This window comes from Dama dama, chromosome 13 (genome assembly GCF_033118175.1).
Source record: "Dama dama isolate Ldn47 chromosome 13, ASM3311817v1, whole genome shotgun sequence".
Lineage (NCBI taxonomy): Eukaryota > Metazoa > Chordata > Mammalia > Artiodactyla > Cervidae > Dama > Dama dama.
This window is the reverse complement of record NC_083693.1, coordinates 30,868,085-30,887,654: the sequence shown is the minus strand read 5'-3', so window position 1 is coordinate 30,887,654 and position 19,570 is coordinate 30,868,085. Positions and strand designations below refer to the sequence as shown.

Sequence of the window (19,570 nt, the reverse complement as noted above, 5' to 3'; positions counted from 1 at the left end):
CCACACAAGGCAGGGATGCACCTACAACTGAGCACCCATGCGCTCTGCCTTCCCACCTGTCTCGATAAACTGCCCAAGTGTCTGTCTAAGACACCCTCACTGGATCCCATCTCTTCCTGCCTCATCGAGGACATCTCTCCAGCAGCTGTTCCTCCTTTCCTGAATTTTCAGGCTTTTCCTCTCTTAGATCATTCCCATCAGCATACAAGCCTCTGGACTGTCTTCCTTCTTTTCTTTGACCTCACACCCTCCCCTGGCTCCTGCCCCCATTTCTCTCTTTTCTCCTTTACAGAGAAATTGTTTGAAAGAGCTTTCTGTACTCACTCTCTTTACCCTATCTCCTCCGATCAGACTTTTGTACCTACCACTGCACTGGAATTGCTCCTGTCAAGGTCACCCGTGACTCACATATCACCAAATCTCTTAGCATTGACCTTCCCTTCCTGAAACTTTTCTTTGCTTGCTCCTGGATGCCCCTCCTTCTGAGTGCCTGTGCCACTCTACTGGCCACTTTTTCTAATATCTCTTTCATCTGCCCTCTCCCCACGACCTAGGCCTATAAGTGTTAGATGGGCCAGGGCTCAGGCCTCAGAACCATTTTCCATTCTCTCTATATATAACCTAGGGGATCTAATCCTGTCCTGCAGCCTTTAAATAACTATATCTTCCTAACTCCCAAATTTGTATCTCTAGCCCAGACCTCCCCTGAACTCCTGGTTCTTATTTTTGACTGCAAACCTGACATCTCCACTTGGAGGTCTCATGGGTATCAGACTTACCTAGTCCCAAACCAAGCTCCTTATTCCCCTCACCAAGCTGAGTCCCACTTACCTCAGTAAATGGCAACTTTATCCTTCTAATTTGGCACAAGCCAAAAACCTGAAGGTGATACTTTATTCTTTTATTTTCCTCACATACACTCCATCCGATGATTCCACAGGCCCTCCCTCCAGAATACATTCAGAATCTGATCACTTCCTGCCACCAACCTGCTCCATCAGCATCATCTTACACCTCAATTTCTCAACAACCTCCTTGCTTATCTCACCAGTTCCACCCTGGCCTTTCTTCAGCCCACTCTCAGCACAGCAGCCAGAGTGAGCCTTTTAAGAGGAAGTAAATAAGGTCAGGTGATAGCACTTCTCTGCTCAAAACACTCCACTAGCTCCCATCTCATGAAAGCCCTCATGATCTAGGCCATATCAGCCCACTGACCTCGCCTCCTCCCACTCTCTACCTTGCTTGCAGTTCCCCAGTCATACGCCCCTGCTGGCTGGCCTCAAGCATCACATGAGCATCACATCTTGATTCCTCCAGCCTATGTCCGCACATTACCTCCATGGAGAGACCTTCCCCACCACCTGTATACAATAACGACTCTCACTGCCTGGTGATTCTTATCTCTCTTACTGTTTCTTTTTCTTCATTTTCTTCATTGAACAGTGGCCACAGGACTGGAAAAGGTCAGTTTTCATTCCAATCCCAAAGAAAGGCAATGCCAAAGAATGTTCAAACTACCGCACAATTGCACTCATTTCACATGCTAGCAAGGTAATGCTCAAAATACTTCAAACTAGGCTTCAACAGCATGTGAACCGAGAACTTCCAGATGTTCAAGATGGATTTAGAAAAGGCAGAGGAACCAGAGATCAAATTGCCAACATCCACTGAATCATAGAAAAAGCAAGGGAATTTAAAAAAACCCTACGTCTGCTTCACTGACTAAAGCCTATTGTGTAGATCACAACAGTGGAAAATTCTTAAGGAGATGGGAATACCAGACCACCTTATTGTCTCCTGAGAAATCTGTATGCAGGACATGGAGCAACAGTTAGAACCGGACATGGAACAATGGACTGGTTCAAAGTTGGAAAAGAAGGACGTCAAGGCTGTATATTGCCACCCTGCTTATTTAACTTACATGCAGAGTATGTCATGTGAAATGCTGTGCTGAATGAATCACAAGCTGGAATCAAGATTTCAGGGAGAAATATGAACAACCTTAGATATGCAGATGATACCACTCTAATGACAGAAAGCAAAGAGGAACTAAAGAGCCTCTTGATGAGGGAGAAAGAGGAGAGTGAAAAAGTTGGCTTAAAACTCATCATTCAAAAAACTAATATCATGGCATCTGGTCCCATCACTTCGTGGCAAATAGATGGAGGAAAGGTGGAAACAGTGACAGATTTTATTTTCTTGGGCTCCAAAATCACTGCAGATGGTGACTGCAGCCACAAAATTGAAAGATGCTTGCTCCTTGGAAGAAAAGCTATGACAAACATAAACAGCATATTAAAAAGCAGAGACATCACTTTGCCGACAAAGGTCCATATAGTCAATGCTATGGTTTTTCCAGTAGTCATGTATGGTGTGAGAGCTGAACTATAAAGAAGGCTGAGCGCCAAAGAACTGATGCTTTTGAATTGTGGTGCTGGAGAAGACTCTTAAGAGTCTGAGCAAACTCTAGGAGATAGTGAAGAACAGGGAAGCCTGGCATGCTGCAGTCCATGGGGTCACAAAGAGTCAGACACGACTGAGCAACTGAACAACAATGCGTTACTGCCTGAACGATTATACCCCAATGAGTTTCCATCCATCTACTCCAACTCCCTGGGGAAAGAACAGCTCCATGACTTGTCTGTGTTATTCGCTGCTATGTCCCCAGTTCCTAGAATAGTGCCTGGTATGGAGTCAACACTCATTAAGTATTTATAGTTGAATGAATGAAGCAATGTGCTAAGGGCTCAGGGTACAGACAAGGGAACAGGCACCTCTGGCTGAGGATTCAGGGAAGGCTTTATGGCATGAGAGGCATTTGAAATGGCTGTGAGGGGCATGGAATTTCAGAAAATGTGGGTTCAGTGTCTTCCACAGTGCAAATCCCGATACTGGAACCAACTGTTCCCTTCTCTGTCTCCCCTCCTCTGCTTATGCCCCATGTGCGTCATCATCTCTCCTTCACTTCTGTATCTCTACCACCTAAGACAGTGCCTGGCACATAGTAGCTACTTAATAAAAATCTGCTGGATGAGTAAGGGGACGAGTGAGCGAACAAACAAGAGGTGGGCAGGGAGGGCATGCTGACAAAGGAACCACGACACCAGAGTGTGGCGTGGAAAGCAGAGGGCACGCTGGGGAACCGTGACAAGAGCAGGGAGCAGAGGAGGTGAGGCTGCGGCCGCGCCAGCCAGGAACAGACTCCGGGCAGCCCTGACTGTAAAGCGAGCCCCATGTTTCCACTGTGAGCTAAAGTCCCTGGTTACATCACCGTGCATGTCCTCACCATCTCGAGCAGTGAGCTCATCCCTCCAAGGGCCCGGCTCAGAGCCTCCTTGCCCCATGATCTGCCCAGTTGGGCCTCAGCCTCCAGGGCATCTGAGTCCAGTCAGGCTGCAGTGAGGGCAGGGACAGGGCAAGAAGGGGATGTTGAGTGGACCCCACAGCCACAAGGCTGGGGGGCTCCAGCCCCCACGCCACCTTTTGGTGTCTCTTCACTAGGTGGGGGCCAACCTGAAAGTCTGGGCTCCCTGGCAACAGTGGGTTATGGAAACAACTTTAGTTGAGCAGAAAACATTTCTTTGTCCCCTGGGTAATATGAACTATATTTTGAAACACACAAAAGCAAGGGAGGTCCATTACTCCCAGCTGCACACACACATGTGCCCACGTGCATGCCCACAGGCTGGCATACACACACACAGCCCTGGCCAGGAGACCCCATGGTGGTACTGACACCTGTGGCCTTCCCTCTTCCCCTTCCTACCCTGACACCTCTGCTCCACAGCAGCATGCCTCAGTCTAGAAGAAATCTAGCTCAGAGACTTACAGCTTCATCCCAACCACTCCCAGTTTGGAAAAGCTCAGATTCAGGAGAATAATACTGATGAATATACATATTTAGAGTTTTCAAAGAGCTTTCAAAGATAGAATTTTATTTGGTCCTCATAATAACCCTGTGAAGACAATTGTGAACATTTATTGAAGACTTACTATAAGCCAGATACTGAGCTGGACATTTTTCCTGTATTACCTCATCTTCTCCTCTCAAGAGTCCTATGAGAAAGGTGCTATTATACATCCTCAACTTAAAGGAGAGGAAACTAAGGCTTCTGTCCAAAGGTGTCCAGCTGGTACGTGGAAGAACCAAAATCCAAATCCCTCTCTTCTACAAAATAGGCAAGGCAGGTCTCTGAATCCGTCTTATACAAAAAGGAACATAAGACTCAGAAATCAAGTAACTTACTCAGGGTCACAAGGCTGGCATGTGAGAAAGTCCCTGGCTTCCTTTCCCTTATTCCTCTGTTCTTCCCACTACGAATTGTGGGGAAATATGTAAGTTTCTGACCCTGGCAGCCATCATCTTAGACTTATTTCTCTAAAAAGCGTATCTTCAGGAACTTGGTTCTAAGTCTAAAGGCTTACTCCCTCTGTCCAGCTGGCCCCACACACGCACAAGCTAACACAGTATTGACAATAGAGGTGAGGAGAGTAGGGGAAGGGGATCACCAAGCCAGACAGAGGTGGGCACCTCGAGAAGGACAGTAGCCCTGGCCAAGGGGCCCCTGGGGGAGACAGGAGCCAGAAGGCTCCGCCAAGGCCCACTGTCCCCCATATGCCCACTGTGAGAGGGAAGAACCCCAGGGTCGTTCGCCACTTCTTAAAGTCCCGAAGGACTTTCCGCAGAGTCAGCCAGCAGGGGCTCTGCCACAGACTGTTCTTCCTCACCTGAACCAGGGTCTCACCCACCACGAAAGCATCACCTCCTCCTGGCAGGGCCCTGCTTAGCCTGACTCATCACAAATTTATCTAGGGAATGCTACCAGCAGGGTGGGAGGAAGAGAGTCAAATGTAGTCACTCTATCTCCGTGGAATAAGCCAGGATCGCCATGCCAGTCTCATGCGAAAGCCACCCCCCATCCTCTACTCCAGACAGGCGCGGGGCAGGGTGGAGGGGAGTGGAGGGGAGACCCACTTTCTAGCTCTGTTTCCTGTGTTCTCTGATCTTTCTGTATAACCCTTTCCCTTTCCCCGGCCCTTCTCTTACAGTTTGCCTTTTCTCCCTGTTAATTGGGAAAGGCTTATTTACAGTGCACTATGGTAATCACAGAGACTTTGGTACTAATCTGCTACATGAAACTCAGGTAACCTAAGATCTCTGACACAGGTGGGGGTGAGGAGTGGGGAGGAGGAACTAGGTACAACAGTGGATTAAGGTATGGATGGTAGAGACAGCAAGTGCCTGGGAACCTCACAGCCTTACTTGGTAGAGCTGTAGATCCCATCATGGCAGGTGTTCCTGAGCAGAAGCCCACTGCCCTGGTGGGTCATCATGAGATAAGAGGATTATGGAAACTGAGGGGAGAAAAGCTTGTTCCTCTGAGTTGGGCTTGAGGCATGGAAAAGCTTACTTCCATGACGACACTGGGGGTATTCAGTAAAATACCCTAAGACTGTAAGTCAGACTCAGATCAGCTTCAGCACATTGCTCTCAAGAGTTCATGGCTACAAAGGACAGAATAGAAGAAGGAGAGGAGGGAGGCTCCTGCAGCAGCTGCTATTGTCAAGGCACTGAGGCTGCAGCTGCAGTGAACAGGCAACATGGAAGGTGTTGTCAGCAGAATCAGGGTCACCGCAGTCATACTTGCAAACATGTACTGAGTACCTTCTTCGTGCCTGCTGCATGAGGTGTCAGGGGTATGCTGTGTTTCACGGTCTTTTTTTTTTTTTTTTTAGTTCTATCAGTTTATTGCTACCAACCCACCTCCCTCCACCCTCGTGCACACAGGCTCAGTCATGTAACCCCATGGACTGCAGCCCACCAGGCTCCTCTGTCCATGGACTTTTCCAGGCAAGAATACTGGAGTGGGTTGCCATTTCCTTCTCCTGCTGTCTCATGGTCTTATGGGGAGAAAGAAGTAGGAACCAAGAAGCTGCACTGTGAGAGGCACAGCAAGAGCTCTCTATGGAAATGCTGGAGATGACCTCCTACAGCATAAGTTGGTTGACCTGGGCCTTGAAAGATGAAAAGGAATTTGCCAGGCTTCTAGGTAAAAAGCAGCATGAGCATACCATCTACTTTCACTCTCTCACCCAAACCCACTAAACTACATTAATGAGTTTTTTATTAAAAATATATGTGTGTATGTGTGTTAGTTGCTCAGTCATGTCTGACTCTTTGCAACCCCATGGATTGTAGCCCTGACAGGTTCCTCTGTCCATGGAATTCTCCAGGCAAAAATCCTGGGTGGGTTGTCATTCCCTTCTCCAGGGGATCTTCCCAACTCAGGGACTTGAACCCATGTCTCCTGCATTGAAGGCAGACTCTTTACCATCTGAACCACCAGGAAAGCATATATATGTGTGTGTGTGTGTGTACATATATATCTCCACCAAAATAAATGGGATAATAGAAATGAAACCAACAGGAAAAACAATATTTTGAAAGCTGGAAAGCAGATGGACAAGTAGAAACTGACTTAACAGACTCAAGGCAGCTTAACCCTAAGACAAGAAACTGAGAACTATCCTTTGAACACCAGAAAATCCCTGAAGGGCACAGGAACTGGCCACCAGATACCTCTGGGACTTGGTATAAAGGGAAAGAAGGAGAAGTTAAAAAGGGTGTGGAAAACAATTAGGTCTCTGGATCTCCTCAACACTCCATATCACTCCTTCTCCAACATGTCCAAAGATGAGGTTTAGTATCTGGAAAAGTAAAACTTTGTCCTGAGAGTAAGCCAGCACTGTTGATGGCATGAATTTTCTATGGAAAGACGTATCTATGAAACACATACTCTATCCTGGAAGCCCACCCAATCCTCTAATCTGCAGAGCTTCCAGAAAACTCAGTAAGACACAAGAAGAGTACTCACTATGGATTCTAGCTAGGCCAAGAGAAAGTAACTAAAGAAACTCATTTTGTCAGTTCCCAATTCTAGTGGTGGCCAGGCCACCCTAGAGTGAGGACCCAAGGTTTCAGGCTCCTCCTACTCACTCAGAACTTCCAATCAGCTTTTTAGTCTCCTACTCGTAATCATTATCTGACAACCAAAGATTCCTAGATATCTGAGGAAGCCCTATAAATAGGAGATGAAGAATCAAAACAATTAAATAGAAAAAAGGCAAACTGGAAGAAACACAAACTACATAGGAAACTTTTAGAAAACTACCATTACTAGTCTCAGAGAGTTTAGAGAAAATATTACACTCATGAGAAGAACAGAATGCTTTAGAAAACAATTTTTTAAAAACTCTTAGAAATTAAAAACCCAACAAAACAGTTGAAAGATAATACTGAGGAAATCTCTCAGGAAGAACAAAAAGACAAACAGGTGAAAGGGAAGAAAAGGTAAGAAAATGAGTCTGTGGAGGAGACATGCACAGGTGTTCCAGAAAGAAAGGACAGAGAAAGCAGAAGGAAGAAATCAAGATAAAAATAATCTCAAATTTCTTGAACTAAAGGCTGTCAGTTTCCATACTGAAAGCGTCCAAGCATGCCCCTGGATGAAGACACTCGTATCAAGATACACCATTATGAAATATCAAAACACTCTTAAAAGATTCCGGAGAGGACAACTGGCCTCCTACACAGAATCAGGAATCAAAATGCCCTCCTGCTCTAAACAGTAACACTGGAAGCAAGAGGGCAACCTGCAGCAAAGTTTCCAAAATTCTGAAGGAAAATTATTTTCAACTTAGAATTCTATACCTAGCCAAACTTTCCATCAAGAGTAAAGCAAATAAATAAATAAAGACATTTTCAGACATAAATTGTCTAACATTTATTTACTATATACTTCTCCTAGGAAGCTATCAAAATAAGAATGTAAGTCAAGAAAGAGACAAATGTAGAATACAGATAAACAGGAAGTCCATTAAAGGTGAGGTAAAGGGAACCTGCAGGATGATGATGAAGGGAGATCCTAAGATGACAACTGTGTACCAGACACACAGAGCAACCAAGTCACACTGGAACAGGATGACCCAAAGGAGAGAGAGGCTGAGAGCTTGTCATCATAATGCCTCCTGCTGTTGTACCATCTTTGGGACCTGAAGAAGCCACTAGATGTAGCTCAATAAAGCCAGAGAGTAAACCAAGAAAAAGGAAGACATGAGACCCAGGAAACTGAATCAAGCTCAGGAGAAGGGCAAAGGGAAGACCCAGTATAACAGCTGTGTATTAGGCCTAAAAGGCCACCAGTTCAAATAGAATAGGGATGTCTCTAAGGAAAGAAGCTGACAGAAGACTGATGGTATCAATCTTGTGGAAAGTTGTTCTAAAAGGCTATTAGAAAGTATAAGAAAAATTAGTCATAGACACCAAATAGCTAATTAAAAGAAAAATTAAAGAAAGAACTAACCTTATGAAAAATAGAAGAAAGAAATATAATCATAGTATACTACAATGTTCAGTTATGACTAATATTGCAGAGACATAATAAAGTCAACAGTAAATATTTATTAAACAAATATTATGATATAACTATTATTAGAAGGTAAGTGAGATGAAGCAGAGAAAATAACTGTAAAAAGAGCTAATTTCCTCTCTACTACAACAGGAAGACTGGGTAGCATCTAAACTTGAAGACTCAAAAGTTAGCAATATTCACATACTACACCAGCATTACAGAAATGTGTACACACCATAAGAAAGTGCTAAAGGCTGAACACAGTTGCTTCTGGGAAGGCAAATTGATGAGAGGGGTGAATGGCTGTATTTTGATAACTGCATTTTTAGTTCAACTTGAAATCTTAAACTATTCATAATATATTAATTTGATGAAATAAAAATTAAGTTTCATTAAAAAAGGATTAAGGACGTTCTATAAGGAGAAAATAACAGATGAAACAGCATGGTGTCCTGAAAGAGCTGAGTTTTCCTAGAAAATGGCTACTGCCAGAGTAATGCATCAGATGCAGGCGTAAGCAAGCAGCATCAGATGCTGCAGAGGGCAACAGCAGCATCTCCTCTTTACCAACTTCATGGGCTTTGGCAAGTCACCTAACCTATTCTAGTATCCTTCTCTGTAAAATCTGACTAATAATAGCACTGACTTCACTGGGTTTTGTAAGAATTCAACAACAATGGAACCAGATCAATTTTGCAAAATGTGTTGCGCTGTACAAAGGTAAGGGAGGCAAGTGCACCTCTGTGTCCCTGGGAAGTGCTCTCAGTTGGGAGCTCAGAAGATTCTGGGCAAGGTGAAAACTGCCCAGGGAACCCAATCCTAGAGAAGCTGTTCAGCTGGCTGGGGCAGACACACTCCCTAGAATCAGGGCATGTCACTGCTAGCATGTCATTAAGGGCATCAATGCTCTTGATTTACTGAAAAAAAAAAAGGGGGGGTGTCTCTCGGAGAGAACCTTGATCTGATGGCTGCAGAGCTGGAAGCGGTAGGCACCCATAGGTGAGTCCTACAGCCCTGGTGGCGTTAGTGCCATGGAAGCCAGTGCTGGGAGGTGTGGGGGAGGGGCAGTGCCCAGAGCCAGCTTCCCAGCCCTCACCCCTTTACCCTCCCCTTCCAAGGAGTATTTCTCTCTTCCTATTCTGCCAACCTGTTGCATCAAATTCCACTATGGAATTCGGTGAAATGCACATAATGATAACCAATTGCTAACACTTATATGGTACTTACTATATGCCAGGTATTATTCCAAATGCTTTGCATTCACACCATTACAGTCCCCACTTTGCAGATGAGGTATTCAATGTCATATAACTGGAAAGGGGACAAGCCAGCATCCTAAGTCAGGCAGCCTAACTCCAGCCAGGGTCTGCATTCAGAATCACTATATGTTACTGTTTATCAGGCTTAAGACTCCAAAGTCTCAAACTTCTCAACTGTAAAATGGGAATATTTGAGAAGATGGCCTTGAAAACCTCTTTCAGCTAGACAGCTTCTTTCCTTGGAATAAGATTCATCAGTCGCATATGCATATCTGAGAGTGAGGGACCTATATGGAAGACAGGCTTTGAAGAACAGCAGGGTGTATGTGTGGCTTCAGAGTGGGAGGAAAAAGGGCCCCCGCCCGCATGGAAGAGCTAAACTGGAGAGGAAGCTAAGAAGGCCAAAGCCAACTCGCACAGCCAACCCCTCTCCAGGCCTGTGCCCACAGGCCCCCCGGACCCTGACCTGCGCAGCAGCCCTGGCACAGATCACACAGGCGGCCTCATTACCTGTGACGATGCAGGTGAATCTGACGTCGCTGTCCTCGGACACAGCCCGGGACTTGAGTGTGGTCTCAAATAGCGGCTGGGTCTCCTCTGTTAGCTGAGCAATGATGGAGCAGAAGGTGCTCCTAGGAAAGGCAAAGAACTGTTCAGAGCAGCGTTTCTTCTATCTCCACTGCACGATGCCATGGCCTGGAGTGGTCCAAGGTGGCTTATATCTTACCATGTCCATCCAGCATCCTGTGGCCATGGCTCCAGCACCTGGGCAAGTCTTTCTTCAAGAGAGTTAGATCTCATGGCCAGGATGGGGGCAGGGAAGTGACCAGGGGCTGAATGGAATCCTGACCCAGACCCATTAAAACGGGTCCCTTCTGACCAGGGACCAGGCTCCTATCCATGCCTGGTCCTGGCATTCCCATTCCATCCTTATTGGGGGGCCTTGCTTCACACTCCACCTTTCATCTCCAGGTAAGCTTGTGCATGGGGGAGACATACACATGGACAGGCCCAGCTTCAGAGATGGAGGTCCCAGCACAGCAGAACCTCCATTCATGCCATGGAGGGAAAGCCGGCTGACCCCAAGGATAACAGGTCCCAGGAGCTCAGGGGTCAGAAGAAAAGCCCCTGCCTTTGTGAGGATGAGGAGAGACCCATAGCAGACAAAGAACAAGCTGGCCAATACCAGGGGTCTAGACCCAATGGCAGCCTCTAGTTCCTCGGAGTATCAGAAAAGAAAGATTCAAATGAATCCTGACCCTACACAGGGCTATGGACCTCCAGTGGAAAGCTAGCCATGGCTCCCTTGCTCCCCAGTGGGTACCACATGCTCAAGTGAATACTGGCAGCTCCAGGACCTACCAGCAGGACTGCCAATCACAAACAGATCCACCCATGCGAGAGTCAGGGCTTTTGGTTCCCTCGTGAAAGTCCATCTCCCAGAACTCAGAGGCATTTGTGGGCTCACTGAGTTGATCACAGACTCACCAGCACTGCTCAGCATTGACAGTCCTCTCCTGCCTGCCCACACGCAGCAAACCACCATGCCAAACCCTTCATGGGCCAGCAGAGACACAATGCATCCCTAGGCGTGATGTGTAAGCACATAGCCAGGTTGTGCGGTGCACAAGCCGTGCCCAGCCCTCTTCTTCCCGCCCCCAACCCACACACCCTCTGGTGAGCAGCAGGGAGGACTGTCAGGGATGATGTGAGGAGAAGCAGGAAGAACTGTTGGGGGGCAGACAGATCAAAGCTGCTTTGCTCTGTGCCTCAGAAGAAGCGGTGATTGCCCAAGGGTAGTGTGTCTGCCTCTGACCTCTCCACAGGGGCAGGTAAGAGTCTGTGGGAACACAAGCAGACAGGAGCTACAGCCCTACTTTGTTGGGAGGGCATCCCCATTCAGCTGACCATCTCTGTGGATGTCATTCCTGACTTGAGTTTGAGGAGAAAGCTTGCATCCCAGGAGGAAGGCCTGGAATCAAGTAAGACTTCTGGACTGAGAGGGGTCCAGCCGTCTCTGCACAGGATCGAAGATGCCTGGGCCTCTGGGGAGCTGACAGGAGTCCTTCCCCAGAAAGACTACCCAGAAAGAGGATCCCAACTAGGGACTATGGTGAAGGCTGCCATAACACTCCCTGCCACACTCCCATCTGGAACCTAAGTAACTTATTAGACCATTTTAAGAACTGTCTTCTTGTAGCTTACTGTTGGAAGAAACTACTGTCCTTTCCTTTCTCTTTTAATCCACTCGAAAATAGAGGGTCCTTCAGGATCTAGACCGTCAACTCTCTGACACGTGGGAGTTACAACATCTGAAAACATTTCTCACTGCTCTCATACTACCAGCAATTTCTGACTTTGGGGAATATCAACTCCCAACCAGCAGTCTCTAGAGGAAACTGCCCTGCCAAAAGTCATTGGACTTCTATGATTTTGCAACTAATTCAAAACATCCCTAATTATGTCCTCCCTGCCTAATTTGAATCCTAACCTACTCATGAATATGAACCTGGCTCTCATACTCAGCCTAGGCTCTTAGGGATGAAGCTGCTTGGACAAGTCTAAGAAAATAAGCAACTGGGTAAGTGAGGAAAACAGGGAAATCAGGCCTCAAGAAAATTTGCTCATGGTAGATATGTAACAACAAGGTAGTTATTTCATTATTTTTGTTTTATAAGAAAGAATGCTTATCTTTTCAAAGTTCCAGACTAGGTCCTAACTGTATTATAACTTTCTTATAATGGAAAATCCTAAGTAACTGCTGAAAAGTATAGCTAGGAAAACACCCTCTAGGAAAGTGGATCCAGGGTGGATTTGGTGGGGACAGAGTCATTGCATATACTATCATATTCTAATAAATTGTCACCAGCTTTCTCTTCCTATTTTCCAAACCACTCAGACATGAGAGGGACTCCAAGTCTGCTCCTTCCAGTCTCCTGGGAAGCCAGGAAGTCCACACACCTGGAAATGGTCTAGTCCTACCCTGACACCTCTAAGTCCTTCCAATTCCGTGAATTCATAAGAATATCATAGCCTAATCATGTGTCTCTATAGAACTCCAGAATCATCACTGGTTTTCAACATCTTCAAAGGAACCTAATCCTGCCCATAGGTTTGGTATTTACCTTACTTTAAATAAACTTCCAAACTCTCTTCTAGCACTTACCACACTCCGCTTTGAATGAGCTGGAAACCCTGTCTTCTGCCCCTTCAGTATCCACCCCTATCACAGGAAACGTACATAGTAGCTACTGACCATCCCTGTAAACATTATTAGCTATTCAGAAACCAGTTAGCTATACAGAAATCTTTCTCTGTGTGAAGAAACTATGGCCAACTTTTCCCTAGATCTACCAGAGTCTGGGAGGAGGCCCAAGCGTGGGAAGTAGCCAGGAAACATTCCCATTTTGATCACAATTGTCAGTTCAGCCAGGAGTGGAGAGCTGTCTCCAGTTAAGGAGGTAAGAGGACAGTCGTTCAACAGGCAAACTCTGACTGCGAGCCTGCTGGGGCCCTGCTCTGTCTCTGAAGCGGATTCAGAGAACAAGTTAATACAGAAAGACACTCACATGATAGCCCTAACCTCACAGAGCTCACAGTCCACAGGGTGGAGAAAGGAGAGGGAAATTCAGAGAAGGAGATAACAGAAGGAGAACTTAAGGGACTGAGGAAAAAGAAAATTTTTTTAAGGAAGTAGCCATGGTTAGAAGACAGACAATAAGGTGTCAAACCTAGATATGTGGTTACAAAATCCATGAAAACCTAGGCTGAGGGGGAAATGGGTCACGTAACTGGAGGCTCTCTGCTCTGGTCCCACAGTGCCTATCCCAGGGGCACAGAGATAGAGTTGCAGGCATCTTGGGAACCCCTGCCTATCTCTGGGTCCCGGCACCCCTTTCCAATGGTCCATGCAAGCATCACCTCTGGCTCCCGTGAGATCCATGCTCACTGAGTGCCCGCTCACACCCTCCCCAACCACCCTCTCCACTCCCCTCACCCCATGCAGCTTGGTTATTAGTGCACAAGCAGTCACCCAGAGGCCCCTCAGTGCCCAGACCCAAGAGAAAAAAAAAAAGCAGTCAGAGAAATGTAATGCAATGGTGCGTTTACCTTCCAGAGCTGGGGTGAGACAACCGGTTGCTTGATAAGCTAAGCAAAAACAGCAAACGGAATCATTAGGCCAAAAAAGCAGAGAGGAGGAGGTGAAATCAACAACAGTAGGCAAAGTATTAATCGGCCACCATCTGGGGCCCAAGGGCCTTTCTATTAAAAGGGACCAGCTGTCTTACTTGGCCGGCTCCAGTTAGCAAGTGGCCTCACCACCGGACACCCATGTATCTGAAACCAAGAACTTGTTAAGTGTAGCAGGGTCCAGGGAAATGGTTAGGCAGGAGGGAGGCCCCTCAGGGCTGAGCTTTAAGAAAGGTGTGCCCTGGGTCCTTGAGTTACTCATAGCTGCCTGGCACATCTCCCCCCTTCTGCAGCACACCAGCTGGCGGGGGTGGTGGGGGGCAACTCCTGCTTCAACCCTTGGCCTTTTTGGGGAGAAGAGCCCCCAGTTCCTGCAAATCCCTTCAGAGGCTGGGAAGGAGACAGGTGGCTTGGAGAACACCCATTAATATGTTAAAGTATGGTTAAAGAGGCCACGCAAGGCAAACCAGCTGGGAGAGTCAAGAAGAGAAGGAAAACAAAGCGGTTAATTCAGCAGGAGCCAGGAGGCACCCAGTTGGGTCAGACCAGCACAAGGCCCACGACGCTGATCACCCCTCCTGCCCCAGGACAGCTGAGAGCTGAAACCAGCTGGGGGCTGGGTAGGCCACTGCAGGGTAAGGATCACACAGAGCTGCCCCTCAGTGGAGATCCAGTGGGTAGGAGCCAACTTTCACCTCTGCCTCCACTCCTTCCAACACAAGTATCTCCAGAGGGGTCCAGGGATAGAGTTCTCTGGGAGATCTCAGGCCCCCGCCCCTCCCAACTACACTCACTCCCTTCAGCTGTCCCCACCGTGAGAACAGCTCTCCTTTCATTATCAACAGCCCAATCTGCTCAATGGAACTCTCAGTCTGCATCTCTAACCACTGACAACCTGTATCTGTATAACAAAAAAAAAAAAAATTCATCTTCTGCCCCCAAATATGGCTTCCACTTCTGTGTGCCTGGATTTATGGATACCACTAGGGAAGTACATGCTTCAGACCCAAAGAGCCCTACCCCCAGAGAAGCTGCTGCTCCACAATGCAGCTGCCTTTGTTCAGAACTTTAAAAATCCTCCAGAGGCCGTGAGGGCAGACCTCCCACAGTTTCAAGGCACTGGCCAACTCCATCCTTTCCTTATCATGGACTTCCTTTGCTTTTCTCCTTAGAATGGAGAGATTTCTCCTTTGCTGGGTCTGGATTCTTCCCTGGGAAGGGGACAGGGAGAATCAGCTCTCTAATTCACATGCAATGACAGCTTCCACCTGCAAGTGGGCAGGGAACTCAGCTGTGACAGTGACCCCTCCCTGGTTCTCTCCAGGGCTAGAGTTCCCCAGCCTCATCCTGCTTTCTCTGGGCCCCACCCTTAGTTAATCAGCCATGTCAGGAGGAGTCCCAGGCAGTGAAGGCACCTTCTCTTCAAAAGGTGCCTGTGACCTGCTGGCTGGGCCAGAGGTTGGCTCAGGGCTCTCACCCAGGAACTCCCCAATTACTGACTGTGAGGGGGTCTGAATCAGAGGCATCAAATGTTGGGATGTTGTTTTTTAGTTGCTCAGTTGTGTCCGACTTTTGCAACCTCATCGACTGTAGCCTACCAGGTACTTTTATCCATAGGATTTCCCAGGCAACAATACTGGAGTGGGTTGCCATTTCCTACTCCAGGGGATCTTCCCAATCCAGGGATGGAATCTGCATCTCCTGCATCTCTTGCATTGGCAGGTGGATTCTTTATCACTGAGCCACTAGGGAAGTTCAGTGATGGGATAAATAGGCCTAAAAACATTCTTAGTGATACTTTCATTTTATAGAATAGAAATTCAGGACCCACAAAGGAAAAGTCTCTTCATAAAGGAGAAAAGTAGGCCTGGGAGGTGGCCGGGGCGGGGGATGGGGGGTGGCAGGAGGGTGGGGGAACCAGGACTGTCCCTGGAAGCTGAGGCCCCCCATTCTTCCTGGCTTTCATATATTCTGGGACACAAAAGGCCTTCAGAAAGTCCTGGCCTGATGCCTCAGTTTTCCTGAAAGCCCTAGACAATCTGCTTTATCCAAGCTGAACAGAAGGGATGCCACAGAACTACAGCAAATATCACCTGCTCTACTGCTCCTCTGGGCCTGCTTGGGCCAGGGCATCCAAGAAATGAGGAGACAGAGATTTCTGGAGCGTCTCAATGTCCCTCAAAATCCAGTTATAACTGCAACATCTGACTGTGGTTCCTTAACCTTCTCTAGCTCATCCAGGCTCCATTTTCCCATAAAAGTGAGGTTGGATCTATAGGAAGTTGGGGCAACAGTTTGTGGGGGTTACTTGCATGTTGGACCTCTCACTCCTGAGCTAACTATGGATAGGAAATCCTCCCAGGGTTGGAGAAAGGAAAGGAATGTACAGGAAGACAAGTTTCCCATAAAAGTGAGGTTGGATCTATAGGAAGTTGGGGCAACAGTTTGTGGGGGTTACTTGCATGTTGGACCTCTCACTCCTGAGCTAACTATGGATAGGAAATCCTCCCAGGGTTGGAGAAAGGAAAGGAATGTACAGGAAGACAAGTTCTAGACTTGGGCCATAGCTTCTGGTACCTGGCTCCCAGTGCAGCTGTACATCAGCTCACAGGGGCAGCCCACCCTCCCAAGGCTCACAGAATGATGACTCACAAGCTCCATGATAGATATGTATGGAAGTAGACCCAGGAAAGGTTGAAGTCAGGAGTGCATGGGCCAGAATTTGCCTCTCAGTCAGAATTCTGGGAGAGTCAGGGCTCAGCAGCCAGGGTTAGCTGACGAAGCCCTCAAGGGACCCTCTTTCTTCATCTCTTGGCCCCTCTTCCCATCCCCACAGGCATTCAGGTTGCTCTGAGACAGAAGGCTGTACAGTTACCTGCTCTAACACAAGAGTCAGGTCTTGACAGGGAACTATGAACTGGCCCCTGTCCCACCTCAAGTCCCCAACAGCCCCATTCATGTCATAGTCTCCCCTCCTTGGCCAGAGGCTTTTCCAGAGGTGAGAGAAACCTGGCCTTCCTGGTGCCTCAGGACCTGGCTGGTCTGTGGCCACCTGGAAGGGGCAAGCCCACAGGCCACAGTCTTGGGCTAGAAAACCCTCTCTCCCAATGTTCCAGCCCTGCCTCTCCAGGCACTTGATGAAAAGAATCTCCATTTAAGACCATTCTCACTTAGGCCTAAAGGGACCTAAACCAGACACTTCTAACCCACCTGCAGTTCTCAGGCTGACACACTGCTCAACAGATGTGTAATTGTATCTATCATACAACTGCTCACCCTTTTTCCTAACAGCCCCGTTCCCCTGACCTCCCAGTTATGTCTGGTTTGCAAGCCACCTCAACGTTGTCTCTGAGAAGGGCCCTGCATCCCTCTTCTGCTGTACCACTGGTACTGACAAAGGCCAGACACAGGAGGAGGAGGCAAAGCCCAGACACAATCTCGGTTACAAGTGTGAGACAATTGTTGAGGCTCCCACAGGGCAGTCAGCTTCACCACAGACTGGATAAATACACACATTTCATTCCAGTTTTTCCACAGATCCAGTGGTCAGAGGAAGGGGCATGCTTTCTTGGCAGCCAGGGGCCTTGGCGAGTCTGACTCAGTCACTAACATCAGCCCTCCGCCCTGCCCCAGACATGTGACACCATTTGACGAGTTTTATGCAGAAACCGGTTCTGGTTACATTTGAACTTTTCCAACTCCAAGGTCAACAGAACTCAGCCAATCCACGAGGAAGTGCTTGGGACTTTTCCTGAATGTCCTTGATGTCTGTTTTTGTGCCATTTTAAGAATGGAGAACAAGAGGTCCCTAGGCAGCTTCTCAGAGGAGGGGCTGTTTTCCGTATATAACCTATGATTAGCCAAGTTCTGGGGCAGTGACACAACCACTCACCCACTAGCCATCCATCACAATTCCCTTTGGAACAGACTCCAGAGTTGGAGGGAAACTAAGCTGCCCAGAGGAGACAGGAAGTGTCCATCTTCATGGTAATGCATGTGTCTCTGTGTGTCTGTGTTCCTCTGAGGGCCAAGAGACTAGCTCAGTCGTGTCCGACTCTTTGCAACCCTATGTAGCCCGCCAGGCTCCTCTTTCCACGGGATTTTCCAGGCAAGAATCTTGGAGTAGGTTGCCGTTTCCTACTCCAGAAGATCTTCCCAACCCAGGGATAGAACCCCTGTCTCCAGCATTGCAGGGAGATACTTTACTGCCACCAGGGAAGCCCTTGAGGGCCAAAATGCCAATCTATTGTCTTATGAGTCTTTCCACCTGTGGGTAGCCTAGCTCCTAAAACAAAGCAACCATACCTCTTCAACCCTTGGAAGAGGATAATTCCGGCTCCTTCCCTTGGCATCCTGAGGATGGCACCCATCCCCCCAAACCTGGCAGGGCGACCTGCGGCCACAGAGCCTGGAGCTCTGAATCCTCAGGCAGACTGACCAGCATTTCAGGCCACCCCTTCACTTCACCAGCCCCCACCAAGATCCCAGGAAAGACCAGGGTCCAGAGGAAGCACCTTCTTTGCAGTTTATTTCTTCCCAGTGACTCCTGAACTAAACAGCCCCTCTCAGGGCAGTGCCTCTGGCATACCCCCCCCCCCGCCCCGCCCACCCCGAGAATGTTCTCCCCCTCCCCCCAGCCAGCAGGAATGTCAGCCCGACTGGCTTTCCTTATCTCGGGCTGTGGAATCCGAGGCCAGGGAGTAGCTGAGCGTGGGGCGAGGGTACGGAGGGGCGGGAGTGACGTGGGGAGATAAGGAGCCACTCGGGACCCTGGAAATCACCCCAAAGTAGGCCTTCCTCGTCCCCAGGGCCTCGCATGGCCTGAGGCCTGAGGCTCACGGAGCTGGCAGAGGCCAGGGGGACCCTGAACGGCCTTTAGGGCCGGTCCGGCGGCACCATGTCCTCCACAGGCCGGGCGGGGCCCCTCCTGAGGCCTCGCTCGTGGCCTCCGCTCGCCTGCCAGCCCGACGGGCCGCCGGCCCGGCCCCCCAGGGCGCGACTCACCTGGTCTCGGGCCGCACGCTGAGCAGGTAGCTGCGGCTGGCGGGGCTGGGGATCCACACGGGTCCGTCGTCCTCGCCGTCGCCCCCCGCCTCAGACCGTCCGCCCGAGCCCCAGCCGCGACCGGGGGCCCTCCGCGACCCCATGCTGCTGCCGGCCCTGCCTGCCTCCGGCCCCTGCCCGCGCTCCTGGCCCCTGCCCGTCAGGCCCGCGCCGCCGGCCGCCTCTCTCGCCCGCGGCTGACGCGCGCCCCTATTTATAGCCCAGGGCCCGGCCGTCATCACCTGCTGCTGTCCCTCCCCCGGCCCGGGCCGGCCACCGCGGCCTCCGAGGCGCCGGAGGGCGCCGGGCCGCGAGGGGCCCCGCCAGGGCCTGCCTGAGGGGCCCACTCGGGGGCGTCGGCTCCTTCCTTTAGCCGACCACCGACGTGTGTGTAGCGCCCTCTTGGCGCCCGCAGCCACCCCGGGCGTCGGGGTCAGTGGTCAGAGCGGCCTCAGGGAGCAAGAGCGAAAAGGGGGCGGGGCGCGGTTCTAGAAGGGGACGGAGCGTGTGCCCCTCGCCTTCCTCACCGGGTCTCTGGGACCCAGGCTTCCCGCCAGCCTTCCTTCCCCACTCGCCCCCGTTTTGCAGGTGTGGAAGGTCGGGCTCTGCGGCCTTTGCCTAGTGGAAGGTGCGGGAGGACCAGAGGAGCTGCGTCGGGTGCAGGGG

The 19,570-nt window shown here is 49.2% G+C and overlaps 1 protein-coding gene across 4 annotated transcripts in view; it reads right to left on the bottom strand.

Moving 5' to 3' along the window:
• ALPK3 (alpha kinase 3) overlaps nucleotides 1-19,570 on the bottom strand; it is a 62,541-nt gene that overhangs the window by 38,716 nt on the left and 4,255 nt on the right. For 2 of the 4 annotated variants that reach the window (XM_061158780.1, XM_061158783.1), the window contains exons 1-3: nucleotides 18,866-19,036; nucleotides 13,781-13,819; nucleotides 10,181-10,302 (exon numbers count right to left, since the gene is read on the bottom strand). In XM_061158780.1, coding sequence (XP_061014763.1) covers nucleotides 10,181-10,302; nucleotides 13,781-13,819; nucleotides 18,866-19,008 — 304 coding nt within the window. In that variant the 5' untranslated portion in view covers nucleotides 19,009-19,036. Of the gene's footprint in view, nucleotides 1-10,180; nucleotides 10,303-13,780; nucleotides 13,820-18,865; nucleotides 19,037-19,570 lie in introns of those variants that run through there. The other 2 variants (XM_061158781.1, XM_061158782.1) reach the window with 2 other exon arrangements.